At 45.0% G+C, this 20,035-nt stretch overlaps 1 protein-coding gene across 2 annotated transcripts in view; it reads left to right on the top strand.

The window, feature by feature from the left end:
• AKR1A1 (aldo-keto reductase family 1 member A1) overlaps positions 1 to 20,035 on the top strand; it is a 776,593-nt gene that overhangs the window by 714,834 nt on the left and 41,724 nt on the right. For both annotated transcript variants that reach the window (XM_078664963.1, XM_078664890.1), the window contains exon 8: positions 10,769 to 10,855. In XM_078664963.1, coding sequence (XP_078521089.1) covers positions 10,769 to 10,855 — 87 coding nt within the window. The remainder of the gene's footprint in view (positions 1 to 10,768; positions 10,856 to 20,035) is intronic.

Below are 20,035 nucleotides of genomic sequence, written 5' to 3'. Positions count from 1 at the left end.
TGCATACATTATTGGGTGCAACAGAAGAGCCATGGGTACATTCATGAGGCTCTGTCAGAGATATGCATACATTATTGGGTATAACATAAAACCTCCTGAATACCTCAGTCTCTTTGGCTATTGTCCCTAAGAAATGGAAGCAGACCAAAATTGTGCCCGGCTAAAAATAAAACGCAGCCAGTAGTCACAGACCTGTCTAATCATGAGCCGATTTTACTTCTCCAGCCCCTTTCCAAAATGCTGGAAAAACATGTTAACCAGCAGCTGTCTCGATACCTAGAAAGCAATGACTTGATAAGTACCCATGATGCTGGTGGTAAAGCTGTACTGATTATGCTGGATTTGTCAGCTGCATTCGATACGATCCCGCACTCAACTATTCTGTCACACCTCCAGTCCATTGGGATTGGTGGCCAAGCTTGGGAATGGCTGGCTTCTTTTCTTGAAGAGGTATGGTGTTCCCCTTTTCCCTCTGCACGACAGGGCCTTAGGGCTGGAGTGCCGCAGGGCTCCGCTTTGAGTCTTACCCATTATAATATATATCTTTCCCCCCTGGCATGCCTTGCAGAGACTCTGAGTGCTAAATTAGTCTCTTATGCAGACACCCTGCTGCTTATTTCGTGGGACAGGGACTAAATATTACACGGGTAAACAAATCAGAAAGTGTTTGGCCTCAGTATTCCCTATATCAACTGAAATGCAATGTGGGAAAGACACAGGGGCTGATTTACGACTTCTGGCGCATCTCTGCTAATCAGCAGAGATGCGCCAGCGATGGATCTGCCCACCCGTGCGCCACCACTGATGCGCCGTATTTACAATGCGGCTCACCGTGGTGCTCGGATGGGCAGATGCGTGACACATCCCCGGCAGAAATGCGGCACATTGCTGGAGTTGCGTCACAAGCGCGACCCAGCTCCAGCAAGGGTCGGGGGTGCCCAATCTCTAACATGCTGCGTCAATCCTTACGCCTGCTTCAAGCAGGCACAGGGTTTTGACGCAGCATGGCCCTAAAAGTTACTGAGTGAAATCTTGTAGATTTCACTCAGCCAATTTTCGGAGGTGTTCCTGAACCGGAACGCCCCCCCCTGCGCAGGCACGCCTTCTTGTGGCGCAGGGCTTTACAACGTGACGCATCTGGGAGATGCGATACAAAAGGGGATGATGGACGGAGCGTTTGAGCAAATCAAACACTCACCCCCAGTCAACTGATCTGGGTTTAATCCATCACCATTCTTTAGCTTACTCGGCCACCCCAGTTCAGACATGGCTATATGCAAATCAGTCTGACCCTGTGCCTCATGGGAACAGTCCAGCCCGAACTGCCAAGCCATGTCTTCCCTGGACCAGAAACAAGCATCCTGGGACCGGTTTCGGATTCATAATCCTCATCAGCCAGGCTATCTTGAATCCAGTGGCCAAGTGAGCAAGGGACTCACGTCTGAGCATACCCTGCCACACTTACGGCGAACAAAGCGATACAAAAGGGGATGATGGACGGAGCGTTTGAGCAAATCAAACACTCACCCCCAGTCAACTGATCTGGGTTTAATCCATCACCATTCTTTAGCTCACTCGGCCACCCCAGTTCAGACATGGCTATATGCAAATCAGTCTGACCCTGTGCCTCATGGGAACAGTCCAGCCCGAGCTGCCAAACCATGTCTTCCCTGGACCGGTTTCGGATTCATAATCCTCATCAGCCAGGCTATCTTGAATCCAGTGGCCAAGTGAGCAAGGGACTCACGTCTGAGCTTACCCTGCCACACTTAGGGCAAACAAAGCGATACAAAAGGGGATGATGGACGGAGCGTTTGAGCAAATCAAACACTCACCCCCAGTCAACTGATCTGGGTTTAATCCATCACCATTCTTTAGCTCACTCGGCCACCCCAGTTCAGACATGGCTATATGCAAATCAGTCTGACCCTGTGCCTCATGGGAACAGTGCAGCCCGAACTGCCAAGCCATGTCTTCCCTGGACCGTAAACAAGCATCCTGGGACCAGTTTCGGATTCATAATCCTCATCAGCCAGGCTATCTTGAATCCAGTGGCCAAGTGAGCAAGGGACTCACGTCTGAGCATACCCTGCCACACTTAGGGCGAACAAAGCGATACAAAAGGGGATGATGGACGGAGCGTTTGAGCAAATCAAACACTCACCCCCAGTCAACTGATCTGGGTTTAATCCATCACCATTCTTTAGCTCACTCGGCCACCCCAGTTCAGACATGGCTATATGCAAATCAGTCTGACCCTGTGCCTCATGGGAACAGTCCAGCCCGAACTGCCAAGCCATGTCTTCCCTGGACCGGAAACAAGCATCCTGGGACCGGTTTCAGAATCTTAATCCTCATCAGCCAGGCTATCTTGAATCCAGTGGCCAAGTGAGCAAGGGACTCACGTCTGAGCATACCCTGCCACACTTAGGGCGAACAAAGCGATACAAAAGGGGATGATGGACGGAGCGTTTGAGCAAATCAAACACTCACCCCCAGTCAACTGATCTGGGTTTAATCCATCACCATTCTTTAGCTCACTCGGCCACCCCGGTTCAGACATGGCTAAATGCAAATCAGTCTGACCCTGTGCCTCATGGGAACAGTCCAGCCCGAACTGCCAAGCCATGTCTTCCCTGGACCAGGAACAAGCATCCTGGGACCGGTTTCGGATTCATAATCCTCATCAGCCAGGCTATCTTGAATCCAGTGGCCAAGTGAGCAAGGGACTCACGTCTGAGCATACCATGCCACACTTAGGGCGAACAAAGCGATACAAAAGGGGATGATGGACGGAGCGTTTGAGCAAATCAAACACTCACCCCCAGTCTTTTGACTGGGCGTGAGTGTTTGATTGATTCAGATGCTCCGTCCATCACCACCCCCTTTTGTACCGCTTTTGGCCGTCATAAGTGTGGCAGGGTATGCTCAGACGTGAGTCCCTTGCTCACTTTGCCACTGGATTCAAGCAAGCCGGGCTGAAGACGGCTGGAATGCCAGAAACCGGTCCTCGGAAGCTTGTTTCCGGTCCAGGGAAGTTCGGGCTGGACTGTTCCCATGAGGCACAGGGTCAGACTGATTTGCATATAGCCATGTCAGAACTGGGGTGGCAGAGTGGGCTAAAGAACGGTGATGGATTAAACCCAGATCTTTTGACTGGGTGTGAGTGTTTGATTGATTCAGATGCTCCGTCCATCACCACCCCCTTTTGTACCGCTTTTAGCCGCCATAAGTGTGGAAGGATATGCTCAGACGTGAGTCCCTTGCTCACTTTGCCACTGGATTCAAGCAAGCCGGGCTGAAGACGGCTGGAATGCCAGAAACCGGTCCTCGGAAGCTTGTTTCCGGTCCAGGGAAGACATGGCTTGGCAGTTCGGGCTGGACTGTTCCCATGAGGCACAGGGTCAGACTGATTTGCATATAGCCATGTCAGAACTGGGGTGGCAGAGTGGGCTAAAGAACGGTGATGGATTAAACCCATATCTTTTGACTGGGTGTGAGTGTTTGATTGATTCAGATGCTCCGTCCATCACCACCCCCTTTTGTACCGCTTTTGGCCGCCATAAGTGTGACAGGGTATGCTCAGACGAGAGTCCCTTGCTCACTTTGCCACTGGATTTAAGCAAGCAGGGCTGTAGACGGCTGGAATGCTAGAAACCGGTCCTCGGAAGCTTGTTTCCGGTCCAGGGAAGACATGGCTTGGCAGTTCGGGCTGGACTGTTCCCATGAGGCACAGGGTCAGACTGATTTGCATATAGCCATGTCAGAACTGGGGTGGCATAGTAGGCTAAAGAACGGTGATGGATTAAACTCAGATCTTTTGACTGGGTGTGAGTGTTTGATTGATTCAGATGCTCCGTCCGTCACCACCCCCTTTTGTACCGCATCTGGGAGATGCGGCACGTTGTAAGTACCCTGCACCATGGCGCTGGATTTGGTAAATGAGCCGCAAGGGGCTTGTAAATCTGTGACTAAGTTCCTCTTTTTTGGTCTAAGATTGGAAGTGCCTCGTCAGACCTTCTGGCCGATGGATGCTTCTCCTCCATGTACCCACACTAATGCTATTAAAAAATCTAGGCATTATCAGCCTGATTCATCAAGCCGAAATCGGCTCGCAAAGGGCCAGATTCTGAGAATCTGGCCCTTTGCGAGCGCTATTTTTGCATTTGGGATTCATCATCCCAAATGCAAAAATCGGTAATAGCGATTTCGCTATTTTGCGAGGAATTACATTTAAGGAATCTCTATTTGAGATTCCTTAAATGCAATTCATCATCCATTTAATAATTGCGAATTCGCAATTTCGGCCCGCTATTTACCGCGAGGTCTAACCTCGTGGTAAATAGCGAAAACTAAGAAAAATGCATTTTTCTAAGTTGCATGTTGCCCACACACATGTCCTTTGGACATGTGTGTGCGCAACACCTGTTACAATTTGCATTTAAGTCGCTATCTTATTTGCGATTAGCAAATTGCTAATCGCAAATAAGGAATACTCCCCATTCATTCCTATGGGCCTTTTGGCCCATAGGAATGAATGGGGAGTTATTCCTTATTTGCGATTAGCAATTTGCTAATCGCAAATAAGGAATGTGTAGGAATCGCATTTCTTTATGCAATTTCTACATGAATCCCGTTTTGCAAGTCCTTAATAGCGATTCGTTATGAATCGCTATTAGGGGCTCGCAAAACGGGAGATTGATGAATCAGGCTGTAAGTGTGATGGCAAACTTTCCTTTCCTTTCTTTCTCAAGTTAACGCAACAGTAGGGACCTGTTTTGGCATACTATGTATGCTGTATGCGGAGGAAGTTTTTGTACTTTTTGTCTTTGTCAGCTATGAAACTGGCAGTCCAGGCGCTAATTACATCTAGACTGGATTGTGGTAATGCTTTATACCTGGTCCTGCCGGATTATCTGATTAATAGACTGCAGGTGGTCCAGAATGCGGATTTATGCATGATTATTGCTACCCCTTAACAACCCATGTGTCCGCTTTCCTCAGAGAATTGCACTGGCTCCCTGTAAGGCAGAGGATTTCATTCAAAACTCTGTTACTCATCCATAGAGAATTGGATGGAACAGGCCTCAGATACCTGAAAGTGAGAACCAGCCTCTATATCTCTCCTAGAAGTCTGCGCTCAGCAAATCTTTTTCTGGTCAAAATTCCTCGGATCCGTAAATCCAGAACGGGGGGGCAGGTATTTTTCTTTTCTGGGTCATTCCTTAAGGAATAATCCCCTGCTGGATCTAAGATGCCTTACTGCCGCCACTCTGTTCCTGAAGAAGCTGAAAACATGGCTCTTCTTGAATAATTTATTATTGTCTTTTACTTCTCAGTTCCTACATTGTTAGTGCAGAGCGCCAGGACACTCTACAAAGTAACAGTTGCGCTTTGGAAGTTACTTTTACATGACATTATATAAGAGCAGAGGGATACATTACTTGCAATGAGGTCAGACATCTGCATACATTATCTCAGTGTGATGTAAGAGCTGAGGGTACATTACTAGCCCTACAGTCAGACATCTGCATACATTATTAGGTGTAATGTAAGACGGAAGGTACATTACTAGCAATGAGGTCAGAGATCTGCATACATTATTGGGTGTAGCATTCATTGGGTAGGTTTGGTCACAGCTTTGCGTACATGAATGTGGGCATAGTCAGGGTCCTGATTACATCACTGGTCAGTGGTCTGGATGTGTTATTGCAGGCATGGCCTTTGCCCTCTATCGATTAGTATAGATATGCGTACTGTCTTGGACATTTTATTGCGGTCTTGTGTACTTCATTGTGGGAATAGTCATCACCTGCATACCATTTTGGAGGCGTGGCCAGCCTCTCACATACATTTGTGGGGGCATGGCCAATGTCCTGCATACATTAGTGGGGGCGTGGCCAAGATCCTGCATACCTTTCTTGGGTCATGCACAGGCTTCCGCATACATTTGTAGCTAGAGGTAGTAAGCTGCATCCACTGATGGGGAAGGACCTTTTACACTACACGGGGGCACCTCTTGCATTGCATGGGGGATTGGTCCTGCATACATTATGCGGGCAGTTGTTGTTAGTCTGTTCCGCTGTGCATCTAACACGGAGTGAATGTGGACTGCTCGCCTTCCGCTGCCCGGGCAGGCTCCTGCTTAGAGCATGAATGCTGTGAGTGAGGGTTGGGAGCTGAGGGAGTCTGCAGTGCACACTTGAGATCACTGCCTTGGGTCTTCCCCATGGCCTTCCATCCTCCTGCTGTCTCCAAGACCTTCTGGGTCACCTAACCTTTCTAGTGAGGTTAGTGGGGGGAATGCATCCATTGGGATTATGGGTCTCCTGCATGGTGCTGAAGGCACAGCGAGATTAACATGCTTCCTTGCAATATGGTTTGGTTTAACGTTTCTCCCTAAGATAATGTTGTAAGGGTAGAAATGGGTGAAGGTATGAAAGATTTCCTTATCTATGTGTGTGTGTGTGTGTGTGTGTGTGTGTGTGTGGGAGGGGAGGTTGGGGGGTGTTTCAGGTGGGGCTCAGATTAGTCTAATCAGCCTGAACAGTAACCCATACTATGTACTGGGCAGGGATTGTGACTGAAAGCAGTGTAGGAAATGCGCCTGATCAGGGATTCAGGATACGGGATCCTACTGGCCCCAGTGAAATATGCTGATTTTCACTGCATAATTATCTGACACAACACATATTTATCAGCCTGCATGTTGTCTGCTTTCTGTTCCAAGCAGCAATGTGCAGGCGGTGAGGGTTTTTGCTATTTTCAATTCCAGCTGGGCCTAAACGAAGGCCTGATTTAAAGGGCCATCAGCCCCTCTTTTGTTAGAGTATCATCCTGGCTGGGATAGATCAGGAGCCAAAATCTGCCAATGCAAAGAAACAAGGACAGCTTGTTATCACTTCACAAGTGCTTGAGAGACCCTCTGATTTGGAGGCAGGTTTCTGACTTTGTTCAGACCTTGTACGTAAGAGATGTGAACTCACGGTAAGAATGTCAGATGTGTCTGGTTGAATGATTCATTAATGATGTAAATAGCCTTCACTACTTTATAACAGTTCTCATCCCAATATAGAGTGTTGGCATGCTTTAAATTACACACACATTATATGGCGACAATAAATCATATGTGTGTAAATCAATGTAAGGTAATGTTAAATAAGGCAATGAGGGTTACAAGCTATATGAGTCACATATCATCCATTCTGGTAGACAAATATTAGGAGTGCATGGTTGGGTGAAGACCAAAGTCAGCATTTAAAATGTAATGCTGTGTTGGGGCTTGTGTGTACTAATAAGACTTGTTACTACGCAAAGGAACCTTGTTAGCAACCTTAAAATAACAACAGATTGAGAAACAACTACGGGGCATATCGTCAAGACAGGCGATAAAATTATTGCCGCTTTAGCGGCAGAAAACTGCCGCTAAAACGGCAATAATGGGCTTGATAATATGCTCTATGGAATTCCAATTGAAGCCCATGTTAAATGTGAAGGACATTTAACATGGGCTTCAATTGGAATTCCATAGAGCATATTATCAAACCCATTATCGCCGTTTTAGCGGCAGTTTTCTGCCGCTAAAGCGGCGATAATTTTATCACCTGTCTTGATAATATGCCCCCATGGTTCTAAACCCATGTCTTGCAACGTGCATTCAACTCCATGATAGCGGATCTTAGCTCACTGTGTCTAACTAGAAGAAACGTAACTCACGAACTGCAAGTAACAAAAGGATCTCTGTTTCAAAAGGAGTAACCCACTTACCTATCTACATCAAATACACATCTGTGGTATGCCTGTTACACAGTGTTCTTTGCAGCAGGCACATTATACGTCAATGCTGCTTTATGGGCCAAAACTTTGACTAATCAAAACACAGATCTCTAACAAGTGCTCTGACCACTAGATGTATCTCACCGGTTTATTATCCCCTGAAAACTGCTGGATGCAAAAAAGTTCTCTGCCGCATGTGCATTAACCCTTTAAGTTGTTTTAAAAAGCAGCATCCTTGTTACCAATTTAGTAAGCCAGAATACATATACTATGACATGTGTCCTTGGTGCAATTACTTTGCAGCAGAGTTGTTAAAGTCATAATAATCAAAAAGAGAGAGTCAGCCCACTAGTGAGTCACGCTGAACACTCCCTAAATCTACCTAAAGGTGAAACATTTTTCATTTTTATAAAAGGACTTTCACCCACTGATCAGTACAATGGCACGCTTCATCAGAGAGTTCTCAATACTTACGACTTCGACCCTCGAGCGAGCACAAAGTATATTGGGAGGGACATTAAGAACATAACATTGTCTACACGGTGGGCTATGCTTGTATTTTATTATGAGTTTGTGTGGCAAGAATAAAACCTAAAAGTATTGCCTTCGAGGTTTAATTACCCGAGCATCTATTTTGGTCTACATGTTTCGGCCACCTTTTTCACCAGCTTATGCTCATGTGGCTTTCCTCACGACCAAATCAGGTCCCTGCTTTCCCCAGCATCCTTATGTAATTGTGTCCTTAACAAGCACGTTTTGCTCTATCACAACCACTCAAATCGTTCATACAAACCGAGCAGAGATGACTTCTCCGTGTTGTGACGGTATCACTTTTTTGCCCCTTATAAGGTGCTAGAGGGGGGTGCACCTTGTAATCACACTGGTCAAAGGATCACACCCTTAGTTCCACCTAGTTTCCATCAACAGCCGCTAAACGGTCTGGGACTACAACTCAGAATGCCTTTAATTACCTCCTTTTATACCCTGCCCAGGACTCTGGTACAAATACCTAAATTGTACTCTCTGCCCCCTTTCTAATTTCCTAAACCTCTAGTTGTCCTTGTATCCTGTAGCCGCATGATTTATACATTTTCTTCCCTGTTCACTGCTTCTTTGCGTCTTCAAGCCAGCTTTGCTTCTTCTAATTATAGTAAATGTATAAATAAATTGGTTGGTATAAGCACAGTTAAGGGTGTACTATGGCACAGACCGGGACGGCGCATCCCAAATGTAATACGCCCCAAGTCTAAGTCACAACATTGCCAGTGAGGACATAAATGAAAGACTGTTTCCTTGTAGAGCGCTCACCACAAGCTGAATCATCTACAGGCCCTTGGAAGAATTCAGGAGGTATATTTGCTTTAATAGAAAGGGTTCCTTATTGCCTGATTGAGTGCACCGTCGTCTGACGCTTCTCCCCATCAGTATGACTATGTCACACTAATGCACATCACACATGCGGCTGCAATATCTGTCCTTGGCCCCTCGGCTCAGACTTCCATCTGTTGTTCCAGCTGTGAGGGTGGTTGTGTGCGGCATACAATGGGGGAGGGGCGTGTTTAAGAATTGAAAGAGTGAACAGGGAGGTTGACCAGTCAGCCTCTGGCAGGCGGCGTAGAACCCTTGACTCAGTGGGTCACCCATGAGTGATTGATGGGTCAGCGGGTTCCTGTAGGTATCAGGAACTATCAAAGAGATGCTAATTTAATCGTGGCAACAATAATGGATCAGATGCATATTTAATCCAAGGCATCAGTAGTTGCTCAGGTGCTAATATGATAGGGGGCACCAGTAATAGTTATGATGCTGATGTAATTATAGACATCAATTTTTGACCAGATGCAAATATAATTGCCAGAATCAATAATTGATTGAGTGTTCATTTGATTTTGGGGATCATCAATTAATCAGATGCATGTTTAATCTTGGGTACCATTAATTGATCAGTGCTAATCTGATGGTGATGATCGGTGAGCGATCAGGTGCTAAACAGATTTATCAAGGCCCTCCATCAGATTATTGGGAACATGTTTGTAAGGTGACCCAGTCACTGTTCTCTGGTTGTGGCTCTGGGGTGGCCTATCCGGATGAGGAATCCACCCTATGAGCTGAGAAGGAGCATTACACGACTGAAAGAGAGGTTCATGTGAACATTGCTGCTCCTGGTTGGTGGGCACAGGAAGTGACATCACCCCGTCACTGATCATCTGAGCACTGCTGCTCCTGGTGGGTGGGCACAGGAAGTGGTAACATTGAACTGTTCCCTTTGGTATTCTTATCTAGTCGGACTATCCTCATCCATACACAGTCATTGTAATGTGCCCCAATATGTAAACAATAAAAAATAAAAATACATTGCCTTGCTAGTAATATAAAAATAACATCTCCTTTATTGAAAGATGTTTTTAAAAAATTATTTCATTTTACACAGTGTTAAAAATACAATATAATTATAATTTCATTAAAAAAACATGCTATTTCATGATTGGGAGCAGCGAAATGTAGTCTCATTCACCTTTATATGTCTACAATTTAGGTGACAAATGGCACATCATATTTCATTATGTACCTGATCATTCATAATGTACAGACACGATTCATGAGCATGTTAAATTAAAATATATGATGCTAGTTGTTTTACAGACACATAATATAGAAACAATACTCAAAACAAAAGTTGTTGACGCGGCGTTTCGGTCGGGTAGTACTGGTTTACACCAACTTCTTTAGGACAGGTTAAAAACAGTATTGTACAATCTAAAATTATGAGTAAAACAAAATAACAATGCATATATAAATATTTCAGGAGGTATTTGACATACTGACAAGGCTACAATATATTAATAACCCCAATTAAGAGACAAAGGAATTGGGGAAAGGGATCTCACCCCATCACTGATCATGTGAACATTGCTGCTCCTGGTGGGTGGGCAAGGAAGTGGCATCACCCCATCCCTCAGTAAACATCTGTTTTCCTTTCCTGTCTCTGCAGGTCTTTGACTTCAGCCTCACAGAGGAGGAGATGAGGCAGGTGGGATCTCTGGACAAGCACTGGCGCTACATCGTTCCTTCAATCACGGTAACTTCCTGCTCTAAGTACGGTGCTTCTTCAGCGGTTTCTTGGGCTGATACCAGTCCAGGGAGATGCCTAACCAGATATCCAGACTCCTGTTTATGAAGGGTGTCGAGCAAAGCCCTCAAACAGGAAATAAGCAAGTAGAAAGGCAGACATAGTGAAGGCAGACTCGTGGGAATAAAGTGCAACAATATAGTTTTTAAGCCTGACGTAGTTGGCTCTAACGGCCATTAAAAGCCCACGTCAGAGGGCCTTTAACAATGAAGAGGGACTTTAATGGCTGCGGTGGGGTCTAAGGGTATTAGAACATTCTACCCGTAGAGGGCAGAATGTTCCAGTTTGTAAAACAAAGGCCTCACATAGCCCGGGGAGATTTAAATCGCCTCTGGCCCCATGACGCCTTTGTTTACAGCTGTTGCTGTGAACAAACATTGGAATGTTGACGCTCTGGGCTTCTACCAGACATTAGATCCCAGAGCACTCCATTGTCTTCAATGGAGCGCTCAACATTCCAGTGTTCTAATGTGAAGTGGAACAGTTACAACTATTTTACACAAATAGATTATTATTTTATTATCATTTTCGTTTTCAGCATTATTATTTCTAGGAAGGTACTGAAAGTTTCTCCGCCATACTTTACACATTTGAGACCTTGCTCAGTTTCATCTTCTGATTTTCAGTATTTAGAGTTGCATTTGTCCACGAGGGGTTTCTTTGCTGCAATTCTTTAGTTTACACAAGTTGTACTGCTTCATATGTTGTTTATGCTTTCACAAGCATCTTGAATGTTTTGCGGTGTCCTGGTATTCTTCTGTTGAGGTGTTTTAGGTACTCATTGTTTGTGATTTGAAATGATTCTCTGGTCTTTGTGCGTAATGCTGTATTATTTCTTCATCAAACAATATTTTCTCTTTAGGTGTTTTCTTGGTAGTAGTATTCTTGGTGATTTATCTCCCACAGTTTTTAATTCATTGACTTTGTATTTAACTCGTTCGATGCGTCTGACGGCCCCTCCGACGTCACGGTGGGCATGTGCAGAGGACTGCCGGGGGCCGTCCGAACCACACCCACCCTTTATTTCGTCCCCGGCGGAATTTCCTCTGCAGTTAAAGGGATAACAACCTCTTACATAGGGATTGTGTATGTATGTTTTGCAGGGGCGCTCCTCTTTTGAAATACAGGAGCGTCGCCCAACTTAAATGCCCCGAGCTGAAAAATAAAATTGTATTTCATTACTGTTACATTTTTCATTCTCCCGTCATTAACCAAGCGTCAGGACGGGTGTGGGGCTTACTGAGAGCAGCAGCACACAAGTACACATGTCCCTTAGGCCGGTCATCTTGGGACAGACAGCCAGACATGCACACTTTGAAATCTCTAACCCAGCTGGTTACAGAGTAAGTGCAGGTCTCGAGAACGCGGTGAAGTGCAGAGTGAGGCTGCTCCCTCCAATCAGGGCACTGCTCTCACAGCATGAAAGCAGCACCAGAATTTGTCAAGGCAGTTTTGCGGTAGCCAGGCTGCAGTCGCGAGAGGTCCGGAACAGTAGGTCCTGTCGTAAGGTAAGTTTATTTTTCACATATTTTAAGTTTATTTGCGCATGCCTGTTTATTTTAATTTTTTAAAATTTTATTTGAGCACCTGCCCGTGTCCCCCTCCTTTTTGATGCCGGCCGCCACTTACGTTTTGTGTATGTTCAGTGCCTACGTCATCTGATTCTTTATTCTGTAACTAATGCACAAAGTTGTGATCCACTGGTGATCCTAGGATCACACCGGGGATGCTTTAATCGTTTATCTGTGTCTGTGTCAGAAATAAAATGCTCAGTTATGCTACCACGTGGATTGCATGGTCTTGTGCACATCTGCAGTCATTACTTTCCAGGACAATGTTATGGTCCTGAATCTGTCTGTTTTATACCGGAAGGTGTGTAGACGGTGCCCTCCTCTCTCTCTGCTGAGAGGAAATGTATTTGCTTTGAAGTTTGTTGTACATGAAGGTCTCCGTACATTGGTGTATTTTCTTTTCTTTGTAAAGTAGGAGCTTCTGACTGTAAGATGTTAATGTACCCAGTGCTAATACATTTATTGCTCTTTTAATTGGTTTTATGTATTTAGGAATTTCCATTTCTACCCATTGTTCCATCTGTAAAACATAAGTGCAGATGGTCCAAACCGTTCTTATGGCGCTGCCACCCACCTTCCTCACATGCCCCGCCCGCTGCCTTGCTGGTATCGCCCATTCACCTACTGGCGCCAGCCCTTCCGGCACTCACCACACCTACTACCTGCAACCACAATGCAAAGCGAGCAAACCTGCCTGCCACACATCGCCCATTGGCTGCCATGCCAGGAGGAATGGGCTGGTCCCCTTGCTGCTCAACACATCTCCCCAACAAAAAGATACATTCTCTCCTTTCTATCACAATCATGAGATGCAATTAGCATCACATTTAGAAAAGTCCTTGTATCACTCCTTGTGCTATCACAACATGCTGCTCACTCCTTTCTTGAGAGTGCACCTTACTTGTGCCACAGACTCAGTTCACAGTATCCCCTCTGCAGGAGTCAGATGTTGAATGAATGAAAAAAATACATAACATTCAAAAAAACAATCCTGTCTCAAAGAGACCCTCCCCCCACTTAAAGCCCTGAATGCAGTAGTATATTACACAATCTCGTGTGTAAAATAGCAAGCATTGGCAAAGCCAAAAGGTCTCAGCAATGCCTGAGCTCTTTGCGTTGTCAGTGTGATTGTCTTATAGTCGTATTTTGTCTACTAACTGATATTACTGTGACAGTGTTAGTGTGTTAATTGTAGTGTGATAGTACCCATTAGCAAAACAAAGGAAAACATGAGTGCAAAGTGAGAAAAGAAGACTAGGCAAAATACAAGAAAGTTAACAATAGAAACTAAAGCTTTACAATTTAGGGGCATATTATCAAGGAGATGCAATAATTATTGCAAATCACGCTTAGCGCGATTTACTTTATCACTGGATTACATCACCGTGTTAGCGACATATTATAAACATTTTCTAACAGGCGATGTAATTCCAGAGATAGAGGCTAATTATCAGGATTAGCGAGCAAAATCCAGTGATGATTTCACAGTGCTAAGGAGTAGTTTGCTAATAGGGGAGTGTGGACCTAACCTGGCAATCCACCTCCCATTATCAGAATGCCTAAGTCAATTAAAAAGCAGGCGTTACATTCCTGTGATAACCGCGGTTAGCGCGGTTATTTTTATTGCTTCGTGGGTCTGCTGCATGGCTTGTAAATGTCGCGAAGCCATGTTAGCGAGGATTCCCATGTTGTTGTGCTCAGGAACGCCTACTTTGCATGTCATTAGCGATATTGATCGCTGACTTGCAAAGTCGCAAGAAAACACGCACTATGTTCCAGTCGCCCCCGATTAAGTATTGGGAGTCCCCAGTTTCTGTGAAGAGGCGCTTGAGCTGGAGGAAATAAAGACGCTTAGGGCCCGTAGGGACGTACACTGACCCTACGCAGAGTGTCTGCGCCTCAAATGTCAGCTTGGCAAAAAACTAACGCCCGTCTGAGTCAGACCTGGACTTGATGACTGTAACGGGCACTGACAAGTGGAAGAGAACCCCAACTTCACATTTTTGGAGGGGCCAGAGCCTTTCTCTGCCTTCGCTCTGCAGCTGCTGTGGACCACTCTTCCCATCCAATCCCGGCGCAGCTTCTCGGATTCTAGGCTGGAGTGGTATGCCTCTCTTAAAAGGGCCATGTCTGCCCATTTTGATTGCAAGTAGGACAGCACCTTCTTGCGCTTTATGTAGTGTGTTAGTCTGTTGACATTACAAGAGATGGCGCGCAAGGGGGAGGCTGCAGGCGCTGTTGCAGTCATTAGGACAGTTTGTGGGACTGGCCGTAATAAAAACAACTATGACCCTAAGGCAGTGGTTCCCAAACTTTTGACTCCCGAGGACCCCCATTGAGTCACCACTGGAAGCCGGGGACCCCCAAGCAATTTGTATGAGTTAAATTTCAAATATTAAAACAGTAATTTGAAATAAATACACACGTGTGCACACAAGACAAATACTCAAAGTACTAAGGATTTTGGGGCCAGATGTACGACCATTTCATTTACCGCCTCGCAATTGGCAACACATTGCGAGTGGCAAATTGCGAGTCGCTAAATGAAATGTACAACAGTGTGTTTAACACTGTTTGGGATTCCCAATGTGGTCGCAAATTGCGAAGTTCATAATTATTAATGAGCATCTCGCAATTTGCGAACCCATTAGTAATGCCAACCCTCCCAGGTATAGTGGCCTGCTGGGCTCTGCAGGCCACCATGTCTGGGACTGCTTTTAAATAAAGCAGATAAAAAAAAAATGCAGGGATGCATTTAAAAAAAAAAAATGTAACTTTTCGTTTCATTTTCTAAGAGCAGGCCAAGGTGCCTGGGACCACTGCCTGCCCTTAAAAAATAATTTTGCATTCATTTGCAAAGGGGAAGGGGTCCCCTGGGGACCCCTTCCCCTTTGCAAATGCATTACCATCTACTTGAAGTAGGTGGTAATTGCGAGTGTTTTGTGACCGCAAAACATTTGTACATGGTTTTGAGACTCGCTATTTGGAAGGGAATGCCCCTTCCAAATTTCAAGTTGCAAAACCTGTTTAGCGAGTCGCAAACAAATTGCGACTCGCAAAATAGGCAATGTACATGGCCCAATAGGTTTTTGCATGCACAAACGGGTTCGCAAAACCGTTTGCGCATATAAAAACAGATCGTACATCTGGCCCTTAGTGTTTTATATTGAAGTAATAGCCCCTCTGTCACATGTATGTCATTTTATTTTATAGCACCTCTCATACCATTGTAGGATGTCAGCGCACTTTACATCACACACATATAGAGACATTGAATCATACATGTAAATCAGTGTGTATATAAAATGTTTAAAGAGTGCTTGGTCTGAAAAAGCACAAACTCAGGATTCAGAACATAACACAGTGGCTAGCACTGACTTAAACATTAAAAATGTATTTCCACCCAAATAAATCTTTCTAGCAGCATCAGGGTAATGAATAACTGGGAAAAAACATAAGTTACTAACTGGTACCATGCAGTTTGCAGGCAGCTGTTTGATGACAGTTTATATGTCCCTCTGCTACATTACAATTGTCACTTATGAAGTGCACAGTAACGAAAGAATCTCTGTGACAAAAGCAGTAACCACGAACCTATGCACATAAAATACTGCTTTTTAAAATGCATGTTACACGTTCTTTGCAGTAGGCACATTAACCCTCTGTGCTACATTAGTTAAGTCAAAGCTGCCACTGAACAAAACTCTCATCACGCTCCAGCAGGTACATTAATCACTGGTATTATCTTGACACTTTTATTGTTGCTGAAAAGCTGCTAATTATACAAGAAACTTTTCTGTGCCTTTACAACTGTTTCCTACGGACCCCCTGGGAATGTGTCACGGACCCCTGGGGGTCCGCGGACCACAGTTTGGGAAACACTGCCCTAAGGGAAAGGGCGGGGAGGAGAAGGATAGCCTGTACAGGTGGTTGGGTAGGGGGTGAGGCGGTGAGGCGGGAGAAAGAGAGAAGAAGAAAAGAGAGATCAGAGAAAGAAGAGGGGGGAGTTTGAAGGAGGAGGAAGCGGTAGCATTAGTACGCAGACCCCTCGATCACGGCATGGGGTGGGGTGCTAAATGCAGAGGGGGTATAAAGGACGGACGGACAGTGGGGAAAAAAGAGAATAAACTAACCAGTACCCAGCCAAAGGCCAGCGCCCCAGCGGGCCCGCCACAGGGAGAGGCAGGGTAGTGTTTATTTGTTGCAGGACCCCATGTGCCCCCTGAAAAGGGAATTTCAAGTCTCTCACTGGGGTCCATGTGAAGTGTGAGACTGCACCGTGGGTCCCAATGGGCCTTGGCGGGTCCCTCCTAAAAATGGTAGCCAACCCCCTTTCATGCTGCACGGCCTGGCCCAAACAGCTTTAATGCAGCTGGGGTAGGCTGCACCAGTCAGAAGATGTGGGCAAATGGGCCCGTGTGGATCATGTGGAAGGGTTCAGGCTATGGACTGGAGAGCCTGTTAAGGCAGGGAGCATCCCGGTGTGAGGCCTGGGAGGTGCCGCCTTCATACACTTGAGGGCGGAGCTTCACTCTTTCGTGCAGGCCTGCCTCTGCAGCTTCGGCCCAGGAAGTCAGACCTCCACTAGTGTAGGAACGGCAGTGAAAATGAGCCCTGCAGCCAAGGCACAAGTAGAGGAGGAGGCAGCATTTGCTCCTTTTGTTGAGCCCCCGAGACTTCAGATGCTCTGCCACTACCCTGGAGGGCCCGCTGATGCACAGAGCTCTAACGTCAAGCGCCCATCTTCGTTCGTGGCCAGGTCACGCCCCTCGTGCCCACAGTTTACGATAATAATAGAGGAACTGTGGGATATACTTCAGTTATTTGCGCCTCATTTGTGTGGCATCATTAATTAGCCTGGCTGCATTTTCCCCCACAGTGCAGCAAAGAAAGACCCTGTTAACTGTAGATTTTAGAGTAACTTGAATAGATACTCAGGGGTTTGAGTCGGTATGTATGAATTTATTACTTAATAATATTCAATGTATGACTTCTCAGAACATTACATCAAAAATTTAATCCATATACCCTAAAAATACATAAATAGACACACAAAAAATGATGGCAACAATGAATTATAGTGTTAGACAGCACATATATGTAAAGGTTTTTTTGGTCTGCGTTATCTGCAGAAGGATTTTCTCATTCAGAGATCCCCAAGTCCATTTGTATGTATATTGTTTGCACAATGATGTAATCATTACAGTATAATTTATGTTTAGTGTCCGACTGGGAAATCAGGGAATGCCCTGAGGAAGACCTTCCGTTTATGTCCCATGTTAAGGAGGTCGAAACTCACGGCGCATACAGTCAGTTGAGGAGTGTAACACGACAAACAATACCTACTTACAAATGGAGTGAATGAAAATACCCCTCTTTGGGACTTCATCAGTCAGTCAAAATCACTTTAATCGGTTATTGAAAACCATAAAAGCATGTTAAAATACCCATCACATAAAACCAAATATTACACAAATCCATCATAGGTAAAATACATATGTAAAATACATATTAAAAAAAAGCAATTATACATTAAAAATGAAATGCCAGAGCTAACTAATATTGTAAAATACATATAATATAAAAAGATTCATTACTAAATTTTATGCTAATAAAAAATTGGAACCCATGGTGCCACACTCAGATTATTTCCTTCTTTTCCTTGCTCTCACTGCAGCAGTTAATACGCTAGCAATATTAAAACTTTCCCAGGGGCTATTCAACATCTGCAGATAGGTGAAGGCCGGCCTGACCTGCATGAAGCCTTTGTCCTTCAAGATCGGAAAAATAAAGCGCTTGCGAATCTGCAGGTAGTAGTCGCAGAACAGGACAAAATGCAAAGTATCGCAAGAGCTTTGTCCCAGATCCTCTTACTCCATCCCCCCAAAAATGCAAGAGGTTAAACCTCAATCTCGTCAGGAGAAAGTAGTCTTGAAGCTTGATGACTATCGCCAATAGGGCTCCATAGAGTAAGAGGTTTTTAAAATCTGGTGAGCCCTGACAGTGTGTTTCAATAATTCAGTGGCCTCTCTTTCTGCGGATGCTAAGTGGAGATATTAGGTCTTGGCCCACACCAGGGCATATTCTCTCAGGGTTATCAAAAACCACTGGTCGGCCAAGCATCCTTGCTATGCTATCCACATATCTCAGCCATAAAATATCACTAGCCCTGTCTAGTGCCATACAATCTCGAATGATCTCTTGATTGAACACTAACTCCGGATTGCACCAAATCGAAATACATTTGAGAAAAGGGGACATTTTAGTTAAGTCAGCCACATAAGCAATACCCAATTCTTCATGAATTATGAACGAAGGTATAGATTGAGGGGCTGAGAGCAAACTTCTTAGAATTTTTTTTCCATAGTATGAAGCTCAGTGCAGTTTTTGTAACCCCAAATATCGGAACCATAGTTCGCGATGTCGATACACTATGATTTATACATTTTTAACATTGCCTGCACAGGTTTGGCGCCCTGCCTTCAAGTAAAATCGAGTACCGCACCAATGGAACATGTCATAGCGTTTCTCTTCGCCCTCCTTTGCGGGGCCCATGAACATTTATCATCAAATAGGACACCTAAATATGGGAAAGGGGTGACATTGGCTATTTTGTTACCGTAACAAAAGAAGTTTTGATTTTACTTAGCAATACACCCATACTCATGGTGTGTGATTTTGAGAAATTCACATTTAAGTCCAAAGAGCCATAAAATCAGCACAGGAGGACTGTAAGTGTTAGAGCCCCACCACTGTGCGCACTAGTGGGACTTCATAAACAGCAGATAAGACAGATGTCTTGACCCCCCCACATGAGCCTGAATAGGATCAAACCCCGTCTTCATATAGCATTTTCTACAAGTGCATACGCAGATTGTTTAAAGGTGTAGATTCAGCATATGGAAACACAAACATTGCTGCTTTACTGGGGTACTAAGGTTGTTGCACAGATATTTTTGTTGACGAAGATCAGAAGCCCCATCAACATATCGTATAATCTGCAGCTTGTTTATCTGTCTGCCTTCTGCAATAAAAGCCAGGGGCCTCATTTATGAGGCCGTGCGTCACTTTTATGCTGCCGGTGCGTCACTTTTTGTGACGCACCAGTGGCGTAAAAATGCGCCTTGTTGCGCCATATTTACAAAGTGATGCATCTAGGTAGATGTGTCACTTTGTAAACCCCTGCGCCACATTATACCTGCGCCAGGTATAATGTATGCAAGGGGGGGGTTTTCACGCAAGAAAGGGTCATGGAAGTGACGCAGTAAAATCTATATGATTTCACTGCGCCATTTCTTGGCCGCTAATGCGTCAAAATCTTACACCTGCCTCATGGCAGGCGTAAGACTGACGCAGGCACTGACAACATGGGACTTGCCCATGTGAAAGTACACATTGCTGGAGTTGCGTCACTTTTGTGACACACTCCAGCAATGCGTCACTTTTGCGCCTACAGATACGTCAGAAATACTGACGTATCTGTAACTCCTTGCGACATGATGCATCATATTATAAATATGACGCATCAATCATGTCGCAAGGAGTGCGCACTGAGAAG

The sequence above is a fragment of the Lissotriton helveticus genome, chromosome 1_1 (assembly GCF_964261635.1).
Source record: "Lissotriton helveticus chromosome 1_1, aLisHel1.1, whole genome shotgun sequence".
In the NCBI taxonomy this organism is placed as follows: Eukaryota; Metazoa; Chordata; class Amphibia; order Caudata; family Salamandridae; genus Lissotriton; species Lissotriton helveticus.
The sequence above is the reverse complement of the archived record's forward strand: the minus strand, read 5'-3'. Positions and strand labels throughout refer to the sequence as shown.